This window comes from Spea bombifrons, chromosome 13 (genome assembly GCF_027358695.1).
Source record: "Spea bombifrons isolate aSpeBom1 chromosome 13, aSpeBom1.2.pri, whole genome shotgun sequence".
NCBI classification, from domain to species: Eukaryota; Metazoa; Chordata; class Amphibia; order Anura; family Pelobatidae; genus Spea; species Spea bombifrons.
In genome coordinates, this window is record NC_071099.1 from 2,993,460 (window position 1) to 3,011,682 (window position 18,223).

Genomic DNA, 18,223 nt, shown 5'->3' on the forward strand with positions numbered 1-18,223 from the left:
AAAGTAGAGGGCTTCTGTAGTATTTCTTCCAAGGGATGATTCGGGTGTAAATTAAGCCCTGTTAGTGGATTTTCATCTCTTTTAACTTCCTATATGAGAAAATGAGGAGGAAGCATTATAAACTTGGGTCACCGGGAGATAAGGAGATTGGCAAACCAGCAATAGACATAGAATAATGTTTTGTAACCTGAAATTCCCAGTAATAATAATCTTGCTAAAAATAGAGCATTATTATATTTCCTGCAACATCAAATCATGCCAGCAACATTGCAATTTACCAGTAGAGCCTGCCCTGCTTTGTAACTTTTTTCCGGCTACATATTGTAGAGCTTCAGCTGGTCCTTGACATCATGGTCAGACATCTTCCCAAAAGTCTCCTGGTTTTGCTCCATCATTTGGAAAATGGCACCCAGCTGTTCTCTCTGTACCCTGGCAAGGAGAGCATACATTGTATCGGACTTTTGCCTGGTCCTGTCATTGTAAAATAAATCCCCATTGTACCTTGCAGAGCTTGCAATCTACTTTTGGTGGTTTGGAACGAAGTCAAAACAAATGCTGGTCTTTCCTACTTTGAGGACTATTATGTGACTCTTCACCTTTAACATTTATAATAAATAGAGAAAGATTTTGGATTGAAACATGCTTTGGTCCAATAATATTATGAAAATATATGTGTATAAAACCTACACAATTACATGCAAGTTACTTGAAAACATATGGTTTGTTATATGGAGCAGTCTAGGAAGCAGTTACAGACAGGAGTTAAATTTGGTGTTATATGCAAAAGTAATGATTTGTTGGGGGGGCTATAAGGAATTTATGACAGGAAGGTAGTGTTAAAAAAAGAAAGGGGATACCTGGGAACTACGGGCTAAAAAGCCAGCCGGTGGGGATGCACAATCCAAGCACGGCTGATCCAGAACCCAGGCTTGGTTTATTGAGCAGGCCGAGCCAGACTTGCGGCAACAAGTTCAAGGACCTAAACGCTTAGGTAGTTGAGGCATTTTTAGCCAGCTTTTCACGTGTCAGACCTATACCAGTTTCCCATAAATGTCGCCCAAAAGGTCTCCTCCTCACTCTGCATAAGGCGAGTGTGAGGGGGCGAAGCATGCCATGGCAAGGGGAGCACACCAAATTCACATCATGGCTACCTGCAGGCCAGTGGTAGAACACAACAGGAAGTGGAGCCTTACACCTTCTCCCCACACTCAGAAATCAGAATGACTCCACCATAGCTTATGGCGCGCATTCTTTAATTTCCAGAGGATGGTATTAGCATCTTCGTTCACACAAAATGATTACAGAGGGTCTCGAAAAACCACGATCAAGGCCCTCCAATCTAAAGAAAATTTGTTAGGAGGGAAGTCCTACAGAGCACTGAAAATGGAAGACATAGGAAGCATGGAGGCTCTGACGTGAACCTGATTATTATGTAGCTCAGTATCTATTTGTATAAAACATATCCATATGTATTCCCCACATGCGTCATATCATCACACCTCCTCTTTGTATGTGATCAATCAACTCACAGGCATTAGAGCTGCTAACAACAAATGAAAACCATGCTAGCATCAAAAATAGTTATTTAACTATGCCATGCAGATTTCTTGATTTACGCTTCTACTATATATCTTAACCTCGGAATAAAGCCAGTGTTATTTTTGTAACCATATAAGGCATCATTGCACAGGCAAGGACTAAATATTGCATATATATATAATATATAATATATATATATATATATATTCAGACTGACAGGTCAAGGGCGCAGTGTCTCCAAGAGCCTTCCAATACATGGATGTCATTACCCATTTTTAATACACTTTGTGTACACGCAATGCTGGTGGGGGGGCCCCTGTCAAGTTGTCAAGTTCTCTCCAATGTTAGCAAACATGTGCAGGCTGGGGGGGGGGGGGTGCCAGAGACATTGTCCACCTTGGGGGCTCTAGTGTAGCCCGGTATAGGTGGGTTACAGTCCTTGCCTCCCTATCTGTGTCAATCTTCCAATGCCATTGGAAATAATACTACCTGCATCACATGCTATGCTTTCTACATACTTTCAGTGACTATATTTTTGACACTTTTTTTTTAAGTTTTCCTTTTTTAAATTATTTATAAAATGTTGGTGAATACGTTTGATTTTTTTGTTTTTGGGTGAAGAAAGATATTTTGGTGTTTTCAGCAATTCTCTTTAGCTGGATTATGAGGATAACTTCTCAACATCTTCAGTTCTGTAAAGAAAGAAAAACAAAATGGAATAACTAACTTCACATGAGTATTAAGACTCAGTGCGATCATTACTTTGTGATGTAAGTAGTTTTACTTTCTTCTGGAAAAGCTGGGCATAGTGATAGAATACAAAATTTCAAGCTGCTTTGAACTAAATGTTACAGCAGACATGTCACATGATACAGAACTAGAACGAATGTGTTAAAGGGAAAAACCCCATGGAAACATTAATATTTTTCTTTAAACAGGGCGTTGTTTCTATGGTGTGTTGTAACGTATCATCACAGTAAAGAAAAGCAAATTTTGTTTCATATTGTTCCAATAAAGTTATGTTATATTCATCCGCTAGTCAAAAAAATAGCTCAAGGTAGAGAAGGATGAGTCGGCTGTAACACTCGAAAAGCTGAATTGTGGGCGACCCAAACCCCAAGCCAAAAACAAAGCTGGTCAGCCCCATAGACATGCCCAGGGATGGAGGTTGTGGGAGCACTTAAATCAGATTGAACTCCAACTTGGCAATGGCTGGCTGGATTATACCGTTCTTGCCAAGCAGCGCTGAGCCAGGCATTGGGTTCAAGCCCAACTTGAAGCTACCCCAGCCTCTCAGTGCAAATGAATGCTATGTTGTACGTGCTATGTTAGAATGTATTGGGGGCATGTGAAGATATCAGGGTCCCTGCCAGAGACCCCAACGGAGCCTTATTGAGCTCCTTGACTGCTTGAAGTTTGTGTTCTGATTTATTTATTGCTGACCCCAGCTATCCTTCTTTGACCTTGCTGATCTCCGTGAACCTGACCCCGGGTATCCTTCTTTGACCTCGCTGTCTAGTGTTTCCTGCATTCCGGACCCCTCCTCATTATAATCTCACAGAAGGTGAGGCTATAAGAAAATAAATATACTGCGCAGGTAGTTTTAGTAAACTAATTCAGTGATGCTATTTCTTATAAAGTAATTTACTTCTATAGACAGCCATTGGCGATCCAGGTCCTGTGTACCACATGGTAAAATGTAAGGCCCAGCACAGAGCAGCAGACAGAGAATCTTTATAATAGAGAATATTGCCTCGATGCCCACCGATACCTAAGAGATAGGGATACCATATTGGAATTTTTCTTGATTAACAAATTGATTTCATTGTGAGCTTGAATCCCACAAACTGCAGGTTAACATTCACAATAACTACAAATGTTGTTTGTTGGGAAAGCAGGGAACAATGGACGTTTAGGTTGATGATATGTATCTGATAGTTGCCACCAGTGTTGATTGACCAGGACAGTTCTAACTTGATTCTAACTTGATTCAAGGACACATCAGCCAAAAATAGAGCAATTCAACTCTTAAGGCACAAACCCAAAAAACAACTAATGCGAACTTTTAAAATGCACCTACACATTTAGAGAGTGCATCTCATAATAACAACCTAGGGTGGGCTGATTACAAGCCTAAATTACTTTGGGTCTGACAAGATCGTCAAAAAACCTTTAAATTGATGTTATAAAAAGTATCTGCCACGGCAGAAGCCCATTACAAACCAATGTGCTCTTACCAATAGCATAAGTACTTTTATATTTACTGATGTTTCTTTTGATGTACCTCTCTATTAAATGAGTATATTTGCTTTGCTTTCCAGTTAATATGTATCAACCAATCCAGCCAAAATAAATAAAAAACATAATCACACGTATGTGCCAAGTGTGAGAATCGTAGTAGACAAGGTTTTTTAATAAACAAAAACTGTCTGAGCTTCTCACCCTAATAAAGTTTTAATAATCTCAAAGGCACAAGTAGAAATGTGTCCGTTTACGTTGCTTCAATAGTCTGCAGACTGAAGTGAATTGCTTTAGTAGTTTGATTTTTATTGATATTACTGCTGCAGTCTGGAACCCACAGGTGCAATTAGGAGTTGCGGCAGGGAGCTGAATCACACACCATGCATTTTCTACCACCATCAATACCAATTACGGTGTAGAGGGGTCATTAAATCAAGCCCAGGAAAAATACTTTAAACATCAAATGGGCCGAAACTTAAGGGAAAGACTGTCATTAGTTTGGGAAATAAAAAAGTCTGATCTACAGATAAACACAATAATGGTTGCTATTTCCTCCATGGTAACAGGAACTGCAATAAAATGCTATGAGAATGCATCGTTATCTACCAGAAAAATATTATTTATGGAGTATTTATGGCACAGTCCCACCGACTGAATAAAGGGGTCCGACAGCAGGATTTTGCTTCCCTAACTCTTAAAGAATGCTCCAGGCAGCGGCCATCTTTTTTCTCGCATGGACAGCTTCACGCCAAAACATTTCGACATGAAAATATACAATATACCGCACTTCTATAATAAAGAGTGCATAATTATCCACATATACAGTAAAAACACTAAACTAAACCAAAAATTAGTTCATGCAAGGTCGATTAAAATAGTATTAATAATATCTCTCTTGAGAGTCACCATGCTTTATGGGTAATGGTCTAAACGTGGATGAGGCATTAGGGTGTTCTAAAAACGGTGATATAACATTAATTTAAAATGTCACATAATTGTTACTGCGAATGAATGATTGCAATCATTGTAAGTCATAGAAGTGTGTCCCTGAATAGGTTGCGTTACAGGGAGGTTTCTGGCAGCGAATGGGTAAAGGTCAAATGGTATGTCCAACAATGAAAATCCAAGTGTCACCGTTACATGGTGTCCCTTAAAGTTACCAGGAGAGGGAGGCAGAGCTCCACTTGAAATAAAGTCCTTTCTGCGCATGTAATGGAATGGAATGTCTCTTCCTGTGACATGCATTGAACAGTAAAGACGGAAGGAAAGTTATGGTAATCTCTAGTACCAGGGCAAAAGGTCCTAGTACTCTGTATACGGTTCCTTATCATTTTTACAAATATACTACTGATCACTGGAAAAAAAATATCCCCCATATGCGGATCAATTAAAGAGCATGCATGAATAATTCTTTACATATAATCAGAGCTGAACCTTTAACCCTTTCAGTGCTAGAGTTACCATAGTGATGGAATTCACACATGGGTGGGATTCGGGATTCTCTAAAGGGTGTTAAAAAGGATTACTGATGTAGTCTAATTACTAACGGTGGGTAGAATGCCTTACCACATAGTAACAGTGTATGTTACAAGGATGTGAGATCAGAAGTCAACTCAATCCTGCAAGGCAAATGTACGTTTCTTATCACAGAGTTGAGCGTCACGCGGGAAATTTAAGTAACATGTATGATGATATAGAATAGTACATATGGAATGAAAGCTATGCTTACCTGAAGTTCACTTCTTCTGCCGGTGAGTGGGCTACATGTGCATCCTCACGCACCTATAATGCACTCACTGGCAGATAAGGCAAACTGTATTTATATCTGTAGGCTGATACATACAGATATAAAAGTTTCACCCAAACCTAGTCATTATATAGTTTGGTGTCACGTGTAGTATATAGGAAATTCCCCCTCTATAAAGTGCAACCAATACATGTTTTTGGGTCCTATTGGTGATTTTTATTAAATTACTTCCAGTATCTCAAAGGAGGACCTTTACCCGTAAATCTTACAAGTGTGAGAGGTGAACAAGCCCAGAATAAGTCTCCTTTGTACACACTTTCTTTTATTCTTTTAATAAATTCCCTTCCACCACCAAAAGCCGATTGCAAGCTCTTTGATATAAGGGCCCAGCGTCTGTGTAGTGCTTCTGCTTATTATCAGGAACGTTCGAAGCTGTGCTATAGTAAGGGTGCTGTGTTTATTTTATGCTTTTCTTTTGCGTAACTGAATGGAATGAAGATTTTTCCGTGACTTTTATTCACACATTAAGCTGTATTGCTCCAGAGATATTGCAGGGATTATTCTGCAACTCTTTTATGGTGCAGAGTTCATAGAGCTGGGTGGAAGTTGAGAAAAAGTGTTGAAGATCCTGAGGACAAGACACTTATTCCCATCTAAAACCTACGGGGGGCATCGATGAGCATGGAAGATGGCAGAGACCACCGGTTTCCTACTGATGACATCTCACGGAGATGAAACCTCCAGTGCTTCATGATGTCATAGGCGCTCACATGATGTATACGCCATGATGCATATAGGAAAGAAATATCAGGAAAAACCAAAGGATCTTAATATATTCCTTTGAGAATGAACTGTGTGACAACTGGAGGCCCAAATGCTTAGATATAAAGTGACAAAATATTACTTTGAAAGAGTGATGGATGCATGAAATAACCTTCCACCAGAAGGAGCATAGGTTGGCGAAAAGTCAATCCGAGGGAATAGGAACCAAGTTATGAAATGTGTGGCTTAGATAAATGAAGCCGGAAGGCAGAGTTGGACAGCATCGAAAACTAAACACATCATTAAAAAGAAGAGGTACAAAAAATCTGTAATATCTGTGGAGCAATGAAGCCATAAATTGTAAGTCCCATCTTAAAGGCTTAATGTAACATTTCCAACATTAAAATTATTGCAGCGACTATTAAGATATATTATAAGATATGTGAGTTGTAGGAAAGGAGAATGGTGCCCAACTTCAATCTATGTTAAGATGTATCTTTGAATGCAGTTCTAAATTAGTCTGGCCCTACTCCCTAGGAGCTACTACTACATGAAACTACAGCAGGTATATATTACCTCTGTTCTTCCTCCAACTCGTCCTTGGTCAGCATTTTCTCATACTCACTCCCACGCAGTTTTCCTGGGCAGTATTTAAAGGAGAAATCTTCATCATCTGGAAAAAAAAAAGTGTACGAAAATGCACCTGAATTGTTGGATAGAATACAACGGAGAAACAGAAGGCTTTGGCTAAGTCAGCCCATGAATCATTCATTACAACTTGGCAGATCTCTCTGGAGAACCTAGAGAGATGAATAAAGCCTGAACTTGTAGTGATTGTCCCACTGACTTGGAAACCATCTTCACCTTTGCAGCACCGATATATTCAAGAGACATGAGGGCCCCAAGCATACAATTGTTGCAGACAAATTATGATAGCCGTTGGACGGTTTTTACCTAGAAAATGTGTCAGGTAGACATGGTCTGCATAACATTAAGAACGTTAAGGCTGTTTCCCAAGATATAAAGCAATTTAAACCGACAGTGAAAATCTTGAGACCACAAAATGCTACATGTACGTAAAAAATGGATAATAAGCAGACAATACACTAACTATAACATGCATGCTTATAAAAGGTAGAGTATGTTGATGCTAAGAAATCAGGTGGACAATATAGAGCGAGAAGGGGTTTCCAACTTTCCATACATCATGACAGTATGAAGCCCATACAGCTGAAGGATCTATTATAAGAGTAATTTATAAATTAATGACGTAAGGCAGTAGGATACAGGGAAAGATTTCCATAATACTACTTTTTTCATGCAGGTACTCGCGCTTCTTATCTGTCATGTGAAAAATTGCGGGTTGGTGCTGCAAAAGTGGTAAGGCCACGGTGGACACCAGGTCTCCAGACTTCCTCTGCTGGGGCCCACGGGGGATATGTAGCCCCTTAATTCCCTTCCCACACCAGAGCCAGCGTTGTGAGTTTTCAATCATTTATTGTGGATTCACACTATTGTACCATCTTTTTTTTCTTCCCGTTTCGTGGAGCCATTAACCCTAGGAGGGAAACATCAAGTGAATCCCCCTTTGAACTTTCGTTAATTTATTTGGATGATTTTCATGAACTGAGTATTATTAGATTGGATTTTGCTGAACGGGTTACCTATTTATTAATTATTTATGGCTAGAGCATCTACAAAACTGCAGCTCTTGTGAGGTGTTCAGTACCTCGTAAAAGCAGTCCATGAAAGAAAAAGCTGTGAAGGGGCGACAGGGTCTTGGGCGGCCATTTTTTTTATCTATCTATCTATATATATATATGTATATATATATATATATATGTATATATATATTGATATATTAGCACAGATTCCTTTGCACATATTTATAACGCATTTATTTGCACATACTTATTGTTTATTTATTGCATACTGCACTTTAAAGATAGCACAGAACTTATCCCTTTTTATTGCTAACACATATCTTTAGGAGTTAAAGTTACGTAGGATCTTTTTTTCCCTAAGGAGGGCTGGATCTCTAAGGTTTCCTGGAAGATAAGACCCAATGAAGTCTTACAGGGGGTGGCAGCCAAATGGCTACCAGTGTGTGTCCATTGCTAAGCCATGAAAGAGAGAGAGAAGCAAATTAAAAGGCTTTTCTTTGGCGGCGGGTATTTAGATTGCAACATCAGACAATCAAGGGTTTAATTGGCAGTAAAGAACTCAGGTCAGGAGATGCACATTTCATCTCTGGGTCTTCCTCTTTGTTAGATAATATGTAAAAAGCATTCCATTCTAAATAGGGAGATTCACAAATGCCTTATTGTTTCGGGAAAAATGATTCTGTTTATAGGGTCAATGATTCAGCACAAACACCTACAGATAAAATTATCCGACCAACAAAGCGTCCTTTGAGTTTGGTCTCATTAGAGTAGCTCGTTAGAAGACAGACTTGGAAGCTCACTAGCAAGCTGATATTTTGCAGGAGTCTCTGATATCCTCACTGGTTGAGGTTTAGAACTGTACCGTATTAGCAAAAGGAGCAAATTTGGTAAAGATGATGCCTTTATTGCCGAATTTCATTAGATTGAAAACCTTCAAGATTACTTATGTCTCTTTTTCAGGCTTATCATACATTTAAAGATGGAATTACTCATATATTACTCCAGTAGGCTGCCCCAAGGCAGATGGGAGATTGTGATCTCCCCAACCGGCCCTGCTAATGTATGCAGTGCATACCCAGGCACCTTGAGTGCTGGTCTGGGTAGCAGGTGGCCATGGGGGCGCCTGCTGACCAAGGCCGGTTGTGGAGTTCGCAATCTCCCTCTGACCAACACAACTACAATTAAGGGAGCATGAGTTCTATTACTTAGGACTTGAGGATATCAGGGATATGATGTCGCTCTGCATCAGTTGCCTGACCATAGTGCTTAGGAAGCATCAAAGCAGAGGTCTGGAGTGACAGACCTTGCACTCCCACCACAGACAGAAGATGGAAGAAAGAAGATGGAAGAGGAGAAAGATAAGAGATAAGGAGAAAGGGGCTGAGAAATGGAGAGAAAGAGGTGCTGTAAGGACAAGCGTGAGCCAGTATGTTGGTGTGTATGGGTAATCATCCATGTGTATGTACACATGTATGTGTATGGACAGACCTGTGTAAGGGCAGTGTATGTGTATATGTGTTAATATAAGCGGGCATGCGTAAGGGCAGTCTATGCCTCTCCAACCAACTATAGGGTGGGGTTTCTTTAGCGAGGGCTATTTTGGGACTCAGTAGCTGTTCACTCCTTGCCGGCTAAAGACTTGTTTAGCTGTTCTCTGGGCCTATTGTGATTAGTCTGTGTGTCTCTGTGTATAGAACCCTGGCTTGTCTTTGACCTTTCTGCTTGCTCCTGACCTTGACCTCAGCTTCAAAATTGACCTCAGTTTTGTCTATTGTGTTTGTCCTGGCGTGTCTACCAGGCTTTGCTACCTGACCCTTCAGTAATGCTTACCTGGGTTCTGCCCTGTGGATTCGTTTCTCCTGTTCTACTATCAGTTACATATGTGTGTAAGGGCAGTGTATGTGTAAATGTGTGTGTATGGGCAGGCATGTGTATGTGCGTGTCTGCTTTGCCCAGGTCCTACAACGTTGTTAAGACAACCCTGGTCTGCGAAGTTAGGGAGATTCAGCTGGCGCAGACATCACCCCTCGCCCTGCACTCCCTGTCTAATGCATCCCTGCTATTTAGAGCGAATTCAAGGCTGAATGGTGCCAGACTTAGGTCATGAGGTGACATGTTTCACGTCACATTGACTTATACACAATTCTTAGTTTAGAGACAAACACATAAACCCCTATATCTTTGAAATATACAATATAAAAAAGGTCTTAAAAACAGATAACATAACTGGGATAACGTAAACAGCAATTCCAGTGCAAACCTGTAAAGCTTGAGAAATCAGCAGGAAGATCACATCTGTACTTAAGATGATTGGACAGGTTTTATCAAAATTACCGTACACTTTATATTTCAATTAAGTTTCAACTCACCTGCATCATCAGCCTCACTGATCTTCAATATTTTATCACTTTCTACTTCAAAGTCCTCGTCCTGTAAAAGTCACATGAAGGTCCATAATTTAAGGGTGCACATTTGCCCTTTTAAACCATAGCTATTAATTAGTTAATAATTTACCTTTTGATTACTTTTCCCGATTTTACAGCATGTAATACAATACATGTTCAGTAACAAAATAATATTTTGTACAATTAACACATCTCATGGGCTGACAGCTTGGTTATGTGCAGAGAGTCTTAACGATTATTTTAATCATTACCTCTATTTATATACAAATAAAAAGAAGCCCATTCTCTAGATTTACCCCGAATAAACAAAATATTAACACTGGCACACAAATTAAGAGTATGGATGGTCTGTTCTTCTCTCCGTCATCTTGTTCTTTGCCAGGTCGCGTTAGAATACTCATGGATACCAGTTGGTTAACTGTGCTAAATAAAACCTTCCTTTCCCAGAATGGCCCTGTAGATGTTACTCGTGATTGTTCTCTGTATGTACTGGAATATGTGACCTTGTCCTTCCCAATACCAGAACTTATTCTCTGCCGCAACCTATAAATGGCCTCACTTAACAAAATGCACTCTGTATTTAAGGTAAAGGTTTGTCAAGGAAAAATGAACTCAACACGGCATGGTAAGGAGACTTAAATCCAGCAACTGGCAGGTGTAGTCCCGAAATACTACATTCTAAGCACCGAATGTGTATTTATGTTAAATATTGCTCAACCATTTATAAATTTTGACAAAAACACAAAGCAACGTAAATGTAGTGATGCGACCACCTAAACACAAGTTGTCTCTGGACTGAGATATATGCTAAGGACATTAGTGAATGGAATGAAAATGGGCCAGAGAGCATCTAATTCTAAACTATCTTTATACCGTGATAGACATTTACAAATTTCGTTGAGCCAGCGCATGGCAGGAGATGTTTTCAGCCGGCACGGAAAAAAGCAGGGGGTTAGGTAAAGGGGCAAATGGGGGATTCTGCAGGGACTGCCATGATAATTTAAAGAGACCTCTCAGCTATGATTGCATTAAAGTGCACTTGATGGCTGGAGGGAAAATAATTACGTAAATTATATTTATATTAAAAGTAAGGTTTATATAGTTCTTCTCCAAAAACAAAGAAGAGTAGTTTATCTTCTCTACTCTGTTTGGCTTTGTTAAATCTCTTTTTCATAATGACTGTGAAAATTTTTTTTTATAGAAGTAAAAAAACTTTGTTTCATTAAGAAGAAATAAAGTCTCATCAATAAATGGAACTGATCTTTTAAAGAATAAAGAGCAATGTTTTCAGGTTGGAGAAGTCTTAGTGTATTGAGTTCAGAAGAGGAGGTACATTATATGGACAAAAGTATTGGGACACCCCTCTTAATTATTGAATTCAGGTGTTTCAATCAGACCCATTGCCACAGGTGTATAAAATCAACCTCCTCGCCATGCAGTCTGCATTCACAAACATTTGTGAAAAATGGGTTGTACAGTGCTGCGGAAGATTTCTGGCACCTAATAAAACAATTAGATAATGTTAGCTTGTTGGTTCGTATTTTGAGCAAAATGAGAATGGGAGAGGACCCTCAACACATTTTGCAGAGAGGGGGCAGGATTTTGTGTTTCACCACTGATCCTATGCATTAAGGTAAGATATTTCGTACTTTAATCCCTGGTGGCTGATTTGTCAAGTTATTCCAAGGTGCATCCCCATTTCAATTGAAAATGGGGCTTAAAGTATGCATTAAGTACTCTGTGAGTAACCTGTGAGTAACCTGTGAGTAGATGAAAGATGAAGAGAGAGAGAGAAAAAGAGGGATGAATACAGATAGGAAACAGAGACCTCTTTATAGGAAACAGTGAGAATAGTCTTATGACATTGTTTTCTGTACTCATTTACATGTAAAATCATTTCATAAATAAACCCAAAATGAAAATGCAGATTCCCTGAAGGCGTAGCGTCTGATACCCAGCAGCAGAGCCACTCATGGTGATGAAATTCTATGGTGGACCTCGTAGCTGAAAGGTTAATTATATAAATGGTATAAATGTTTAATAAACTATGGCGTACTGTTCTACTTGTAACATCCTGGTTCTCACTGAAACAAATGAAACAATTATATAATTGTATAACCAGAATGGCATCCTTATAAAGAGGGAACACTAACCAAACGTATCAGATAAAATATGTCTTTGAAAATAGTATGCTGTACAGAAAAACTGTTCTGGTATTTGCATAATAGAATGTTTTCAGTGAGCTGAATTAAAATTAGTCATTTAGCTCTATTATCTTAGCCCAGGGTCATTAACAAGCATTGCCGTAAATAATCAGTTCAGTGTGATGATTGTGCACCCTTAATATCACATGACTGACAACAATGGCAGTCTCCAGGCCTACAGATAAAGGAAGTTTATTGGAACAATAGGAGATAAAGATTATGCAGTGTACTAGATGATACCAGAGGAGTACGCCATGGCTTTGGTCCATAAGTTACATTGCTGGCTCCCTGCCGACTGATTGTGTGTAACCGTGCTCGCCATGAGCGCCAGTACACTGTCATTAAAGGAATGCCTGATCACACGATCACACACCTGGTAGGTGTCAGTTTAATTTGAGGACAGAAGAACCTCAGCAATGTCTATCTAGACCCTGCTTGACTGTCCCATTACTCCCTCTGTTGGCTGATTGCAATTAGTGCAATCTGCAATGCAGGGATATGGGGCCCTGCTTGCTGATCACATCGAGACGGAGGAAAATAGTATCTTCCCTCCCAAAAAAATTAAAAAATAAATATAAAAAAGGGGAAACAATATAAATGAAATAAATAATAAAATAAAAAATATTTGGAGCCAAGTGATGTCACCATGACATCATTGGCATAAAAATGTATGAGAGATCCCCAAAGGGATCTCAAGCCATACTGCACTGGAACCATGGAAAGTGAAAACAAAATCATAACATAAATAAATAATCAGGGTCACGTTGAACCCGAGGCTGCTCACACAGTGTAAGGAGGTGGCGGGGGGGGGGTGCGGGAGGGGATATGTATCTTTGAATGCATGTATGTTAAAATGCATGTGAGCATTAATGTGTTTGTAAGCATGAATGTCTCTGTGTAAGTGTGTGTGAGCATGAATGTCTCTGTATAAGTGCATGTGAGCATGAATGTCGGAGGAAGAGGAGGCTGGAGGAGAGGAGACAGAGAGACTGGAATGGTAATGAAACATTGTGAGAGTGTTAGAAAGCATGAAGCATGTGTATAACAAACAATAACTTCCATCAGTGGTGTACAGTGCACCTTAACTCTTATCACTATATACTAAGCCAGGCACTGATTGTGGAATCTCTGGCAAAGTATATAGTGATGGCAGTTATGCTGTACCACCGTTAATGTCTGGGTCAGTATATAATGATGGCAGTTATGCTGTACCACCGTCAATGTCTAGGTCAGTATATAGTGATGGCAGTTATGCCGTACCACCGTCAATGTCTAGGTCAGTATATAGTGATGGCAGTTATGCTGTATCACTGTCAATGTCTGGGTCAGTATATAGTGATGGCAGTTATGCTGTACCATCGTCAACATCTGGCGCAGTATACAGTAATGGCAGTTATGTCATAGTAAATATATTTATGATTAGAATTACTTGTATTTTTGCTGCCTATATTATTTAATATTAATTATATTTATATTGGAATTGGTTTACACCATTTAAAAGTACCAATCTTTTTTTTTTATTTCTACAAAAATCAAAAAAATAGATCTGAGGGGGTGTAACCACAAGGGAGGGCTTAACCAAGAAGAGGTGTGGTCATGATTGGGTGTGGGTAAGGGAGGGGCATCACCACAGGGGGGGCCATGACTTTTTGTTTCTCGGGGCCTTGGATGGTCCCCCGTTTCTTGCCTTGTAGACATTTTAACGCGGGTTGGCTTTGTTGTGAGTCAAACAATGTTTATTCTATCAATAAAAGGGGCTGGGCCAATTATTGTAGAATTAGGAGCCGTCCTGCTGTAACTAGTAGTCAAAAAGTGAAAAGAGGTGATTACGTATGGGGGAACCAAACAGACCACTCAACTATCATATAGGTTAAAGTGTGTGTGATGGCTGAGTGGCAATGTTAACATCAGAGTGTCAGCCAATAGTTATTCTATTCTTACAGAAAGTATTAGATGATCTTGTCTAAGATTAGATGGTTTAATCTTTTACAGACTATAATCTTCTTATTTCCTCTGACAGGTCCCAATTACCCTCGCCACTGCACACTATACAGATAAACCCACTGCATACCTGACAACCAACGCTAATTAAAGAATTATAGTCCTGGCAACACAAATCTAGAATTTGCACAATCGGTGTCATTAGTGATCAGAAACACAAGACTAGAAATGACACGAATGGCGAGAGGGGGCAGATTCTGGGACAATGAAATGATGGAAAAGATGAAGTGTGGCAAAGAGAAGAGGGAAAAAAAGAGGAACTGGGAAAGAGGAACATAGCAATATGATGGGGAAATAGTCTCGGCTTTGGGTGCAACATCAAAAAAAGTTCTATAATCCCGGAGAAGGCAGACAGAGTGAGTCAGGATCTGAACGTGAAGAACCTTTGCCTTGTAAGGCTGGATCTCAGGATTTCAGCTGGAGTGACTCACTGTGGAATGAGATGCATTAACCCCTCATCTCCAATAATTCACAAGGCAAAATCTTGTATTAACCCCTCTATGAACTGTTTGGAAATGGGTTATGCCTAGTACAATAATATATAATATTTTGCCTCACTTGTCGTATTTGTTGGGAACACTTAATGGTCATATGACACAAAAACAGGCCCTAATAGGTTGTTTTTGAAAAAAGTTTTTTTATGTGATTAAACCTTTAAGAGTAAAGAATAGAACGAGAGATCTGCCAAGGTATATTTGTTTGGCATACTAGAACGTGCAACTAATATTTTAAGTAGATCAGAACTTTTAAAATATTAATACTATTCCACAAAAAAATGCAATTATAATACATATATGGAGCATATTTAATCTGTAAAGACCCTTATGTAGGTATATAACCTCTAAAATGTATACATCTGGAAAAGTGAGCAACATTAAGCCATCCCAATGAAATGTCCCATTAAACCTATGATAAATGCAGGTTACTCCAACTCTTGGTCTGCTTTGGGCCACTCTGGTACTTGGCCATTTGGTGACCTAAATGTTCCCAGCCCCCCCTTGGTTAGAAGTAACTTGATAGTACTGTGAAAAGTTTGAGCTGAGGTCTACAACGTTAATTTGACATGGTAGCTATTGGTTATCAGCAGCATAATGCTAATTACAGATCAGTCGGAAGGGACGTGCTTTTGGTGGCCACTCCACATTGAGCACATTTCTCTTTTATAAGTCTGAGCTGGCAGGGAAGAGTTACGAGCCTGGAATGTGGGGAGGAAATTAGGCAGCTTCTGGATATTCCATTCAAATTCCAGAGCCAGAGGGCAGAAACCAAAACAAACAAGGACGGACAGATTGACACAAGGCTCACAGCACACAGACGGACTCGCAGGCCAACAAACTAAAACGTTGAGCAGTAGCATATACACTCTCACGATACAATTAAACAGGTTTCTGTATACAAAGTGATCTGTATACACACCGACATATGCACAGACACCTATACGGGAGACATACAGATATACAGAGACTGCCGAAATGTGGCACAATCCTAACAGTGGTATACATGCCTTCAGAGGGGAGACAGATACACATAGGGGTAAGAACTAGAGACAGAAATACAGACATTTCCCTAGGCAGACATACAACTAAAACAGCTTATATTAGCGATAAAACAGTATTTAAAGGTAAAGTGAAAATGATATATTCTGCGTTGTACCCAATGGTTAATCACTGTAGAGTAGAATAAGATGGCGTATTAATTATATTATTATTATAATTATTATAGTAGTTAATATAGTGTTAATACATCCGCTCATCCTCTTTCAAGTGAACATCACCCGCATACTTAAAACATATTGAGAGTATAGTGTAGTAGTGTCGGCTCGGAGTGCTATGAACTCACTGGCGTGACATCATTCTTCCTTTGAACAATGCACACTAAATATTCACAGTCTGGATGCCAGTTACACGCTGGCACCAGGATCTCGCCTGCAGCCATTTTACTTAACAAAACTTTTGAAGGTGTTCTGCTACGCAACATACAAAGTAAATAAAGTATTCATATTTATTATAGGACGTCATATAAGCCACACTCCAAAAGCATTTACATTTACTTCTTACGATGCTGAGATAAATGTCGAGGTAAGGTGACCCTTGACGTTGGAGGTCCGTGTGAAGTGTAAGCTCTTGGGTCAAGGTGATTAAGTTGCAATGTAAGGAATATGAAAATACTGTAGCTTCATTTAGAGACACCCTGGAGGAGACATCACCTCCATGCCTTGTATAAACCGCCTTACCTTACTGTCCTCTTCTTCTTGGCTGGAATGGTTGGATGCCCTCCTCTCCTGGACAATACATTGTTCGTCTTCTGTCTCGTTATCTTTTATGCTTTCTTGAGGAAGCTCCTCACTTGCCCCAACTTCTTCCACTGGGACTCCCTCTGTTTGTGGTCTCACACCCCCTTCACGATCATCTCCCTTTTCCTCCTTTTGTATCTCCTCTTCTTCTATGTGCTCAGTCACTTTGGACTTCTCCTCTTCTTGGGGCGCCTCCGCTTGCTGCTTTTCCCCTCCAGATCGTAGTTTGATGAGGACTGCGGCTACTATGACAGCTAACACAGTAAAAATCAGCGGTACTGCCAAGGAGTAGTCATCTTCGTATTCCATACTGACTTGCGATGAGAAGGCTTTTGTTCTCAGTCCTGGCAGGAGCTGAGCAGATGGGAGAATGATGGAGCTGCTAAGGGAAATGATCCTTTTCCTCCTCCCAGCTACCCTTCCATAACACAGCTGTCATAGACCTAGCCCTGCCTCTCGCTCCAGATTCCCTCTCCCCGGCACAGCTCTCCACCCTGCTCAGGATAACTCACACAGTGTCAGCGACCACAATAACTGGTGGGCTCACCCACTGCGTCCTTTAAACCTCATTTAAAACCGTTTCCTCTCATCCCAGCTGATACGTATTTAGTTAGCCACTTTCTGTATTAACCCTAATCACATTTTACAAGATAGTCACACAAAAAGTCCATGAAACCCGATTAACACCCGCATTGCCAAACCATGATCCTGGGTACTAGAAGTGTAAGCTTGCGAGCAGGGCCCTCTTTATCTCATGTATCGGTTCGTCTTAAGCCTGTCTGTTTTGAACGTATGTATCGTAAGAAGCGCTGCGTAAATTGTTGGCGCTATATAATAAAAGATAATAGTAGAACTGGGGGTCCTGAAGAATTTCACGATTCCCAAGTTAACTAAACCATTAACGCTGTGTATTACTGAACGCTTTAGCATGAAAACAAGGTGTGTCTGTAGTCATCGTACGCAGGAGTTTGTTGTCCTGGATTTCGATCACAAGGACCCAGAACTGTGTTATTACTGCGCTATTATAATTATTGTGCCTCGTGCAAGGATTGCGTAATAACACGCATGCAACTCCCGGCAACATAGAAATAGAAACCAAATATAGTACTTAAAAAGCCCGAATACCCCTGTAAAATGTTATCGTGCAATATTACATAAAGAGACATATAGTATATATAATATAAAGTCTGCTGCTGGTGATTTTTATTATGATACAGTCTATCAATCGATGTTTTTTTAACTTTGAGGTACTTTGGAAGTACGTTCAGGGGTGGGCAAAGCCCTACAAGGGTACTGGTGTCTACGATAAGGCGTTTTAAAGGGATTAGTGCCTAGGGGCATGAGTTATTGGTAGGCCTGCCACAAAG

The 18,223-nt window shown here is 39.9% G+C and overlaps 1 protein-coding gene across 1 annotated transcript; it reads right to left on the reverse strand.

Annotated features, from left to right (window-relative positions):
• Positions 1-178: 178 nt before the first annotated feature.
• Positions 179-17,277, reverse strand: MXRA7 (matrix remodeling associated 7). The gene is made up of 4 exons (XM_053453950.1): positions 16,797-17,277; positions 10,323-10,383; positions 6,866-6,962; positions 179-429 (listed from the first exon to the last, which is right to left on the reverse strand). Exons 1-4 carry the CDS (start codon positions 17,163-17,165, stop codon positions 315-317), a joined length of 642 nt encoding a protein of 213 aa, XP_053309925.1. The 5' UTR covers positions 17,166-17,277; the 3' UTR covers positions 179-314.
• Positions 17,278-18,223: the final 946 nt, after the last annotated feature.

Coding starts and splice junctions, on each gene's coding strand:
- MXRA7 (XM_053453950.1), bottom strand. CDS start 17,165: ATGGAATACGAAGATGACTACTCCTTGGCAGTACCGCTGATTTTTACT. Junction 6,963..10,322: donor CAGTGAGGCTGATGATGCAG/GTGAGTTGAAAC, acceptor TTTTTTTTCCAG/ATGATGAAGATTTCTCCTTT. Junction 430..6,865: donor GAGTTGGAGGAAGAACAGAG/GTAATATATACC, acceptor TCTCCTTGCCAG/GGTACAGAGAGAACAGCTGG.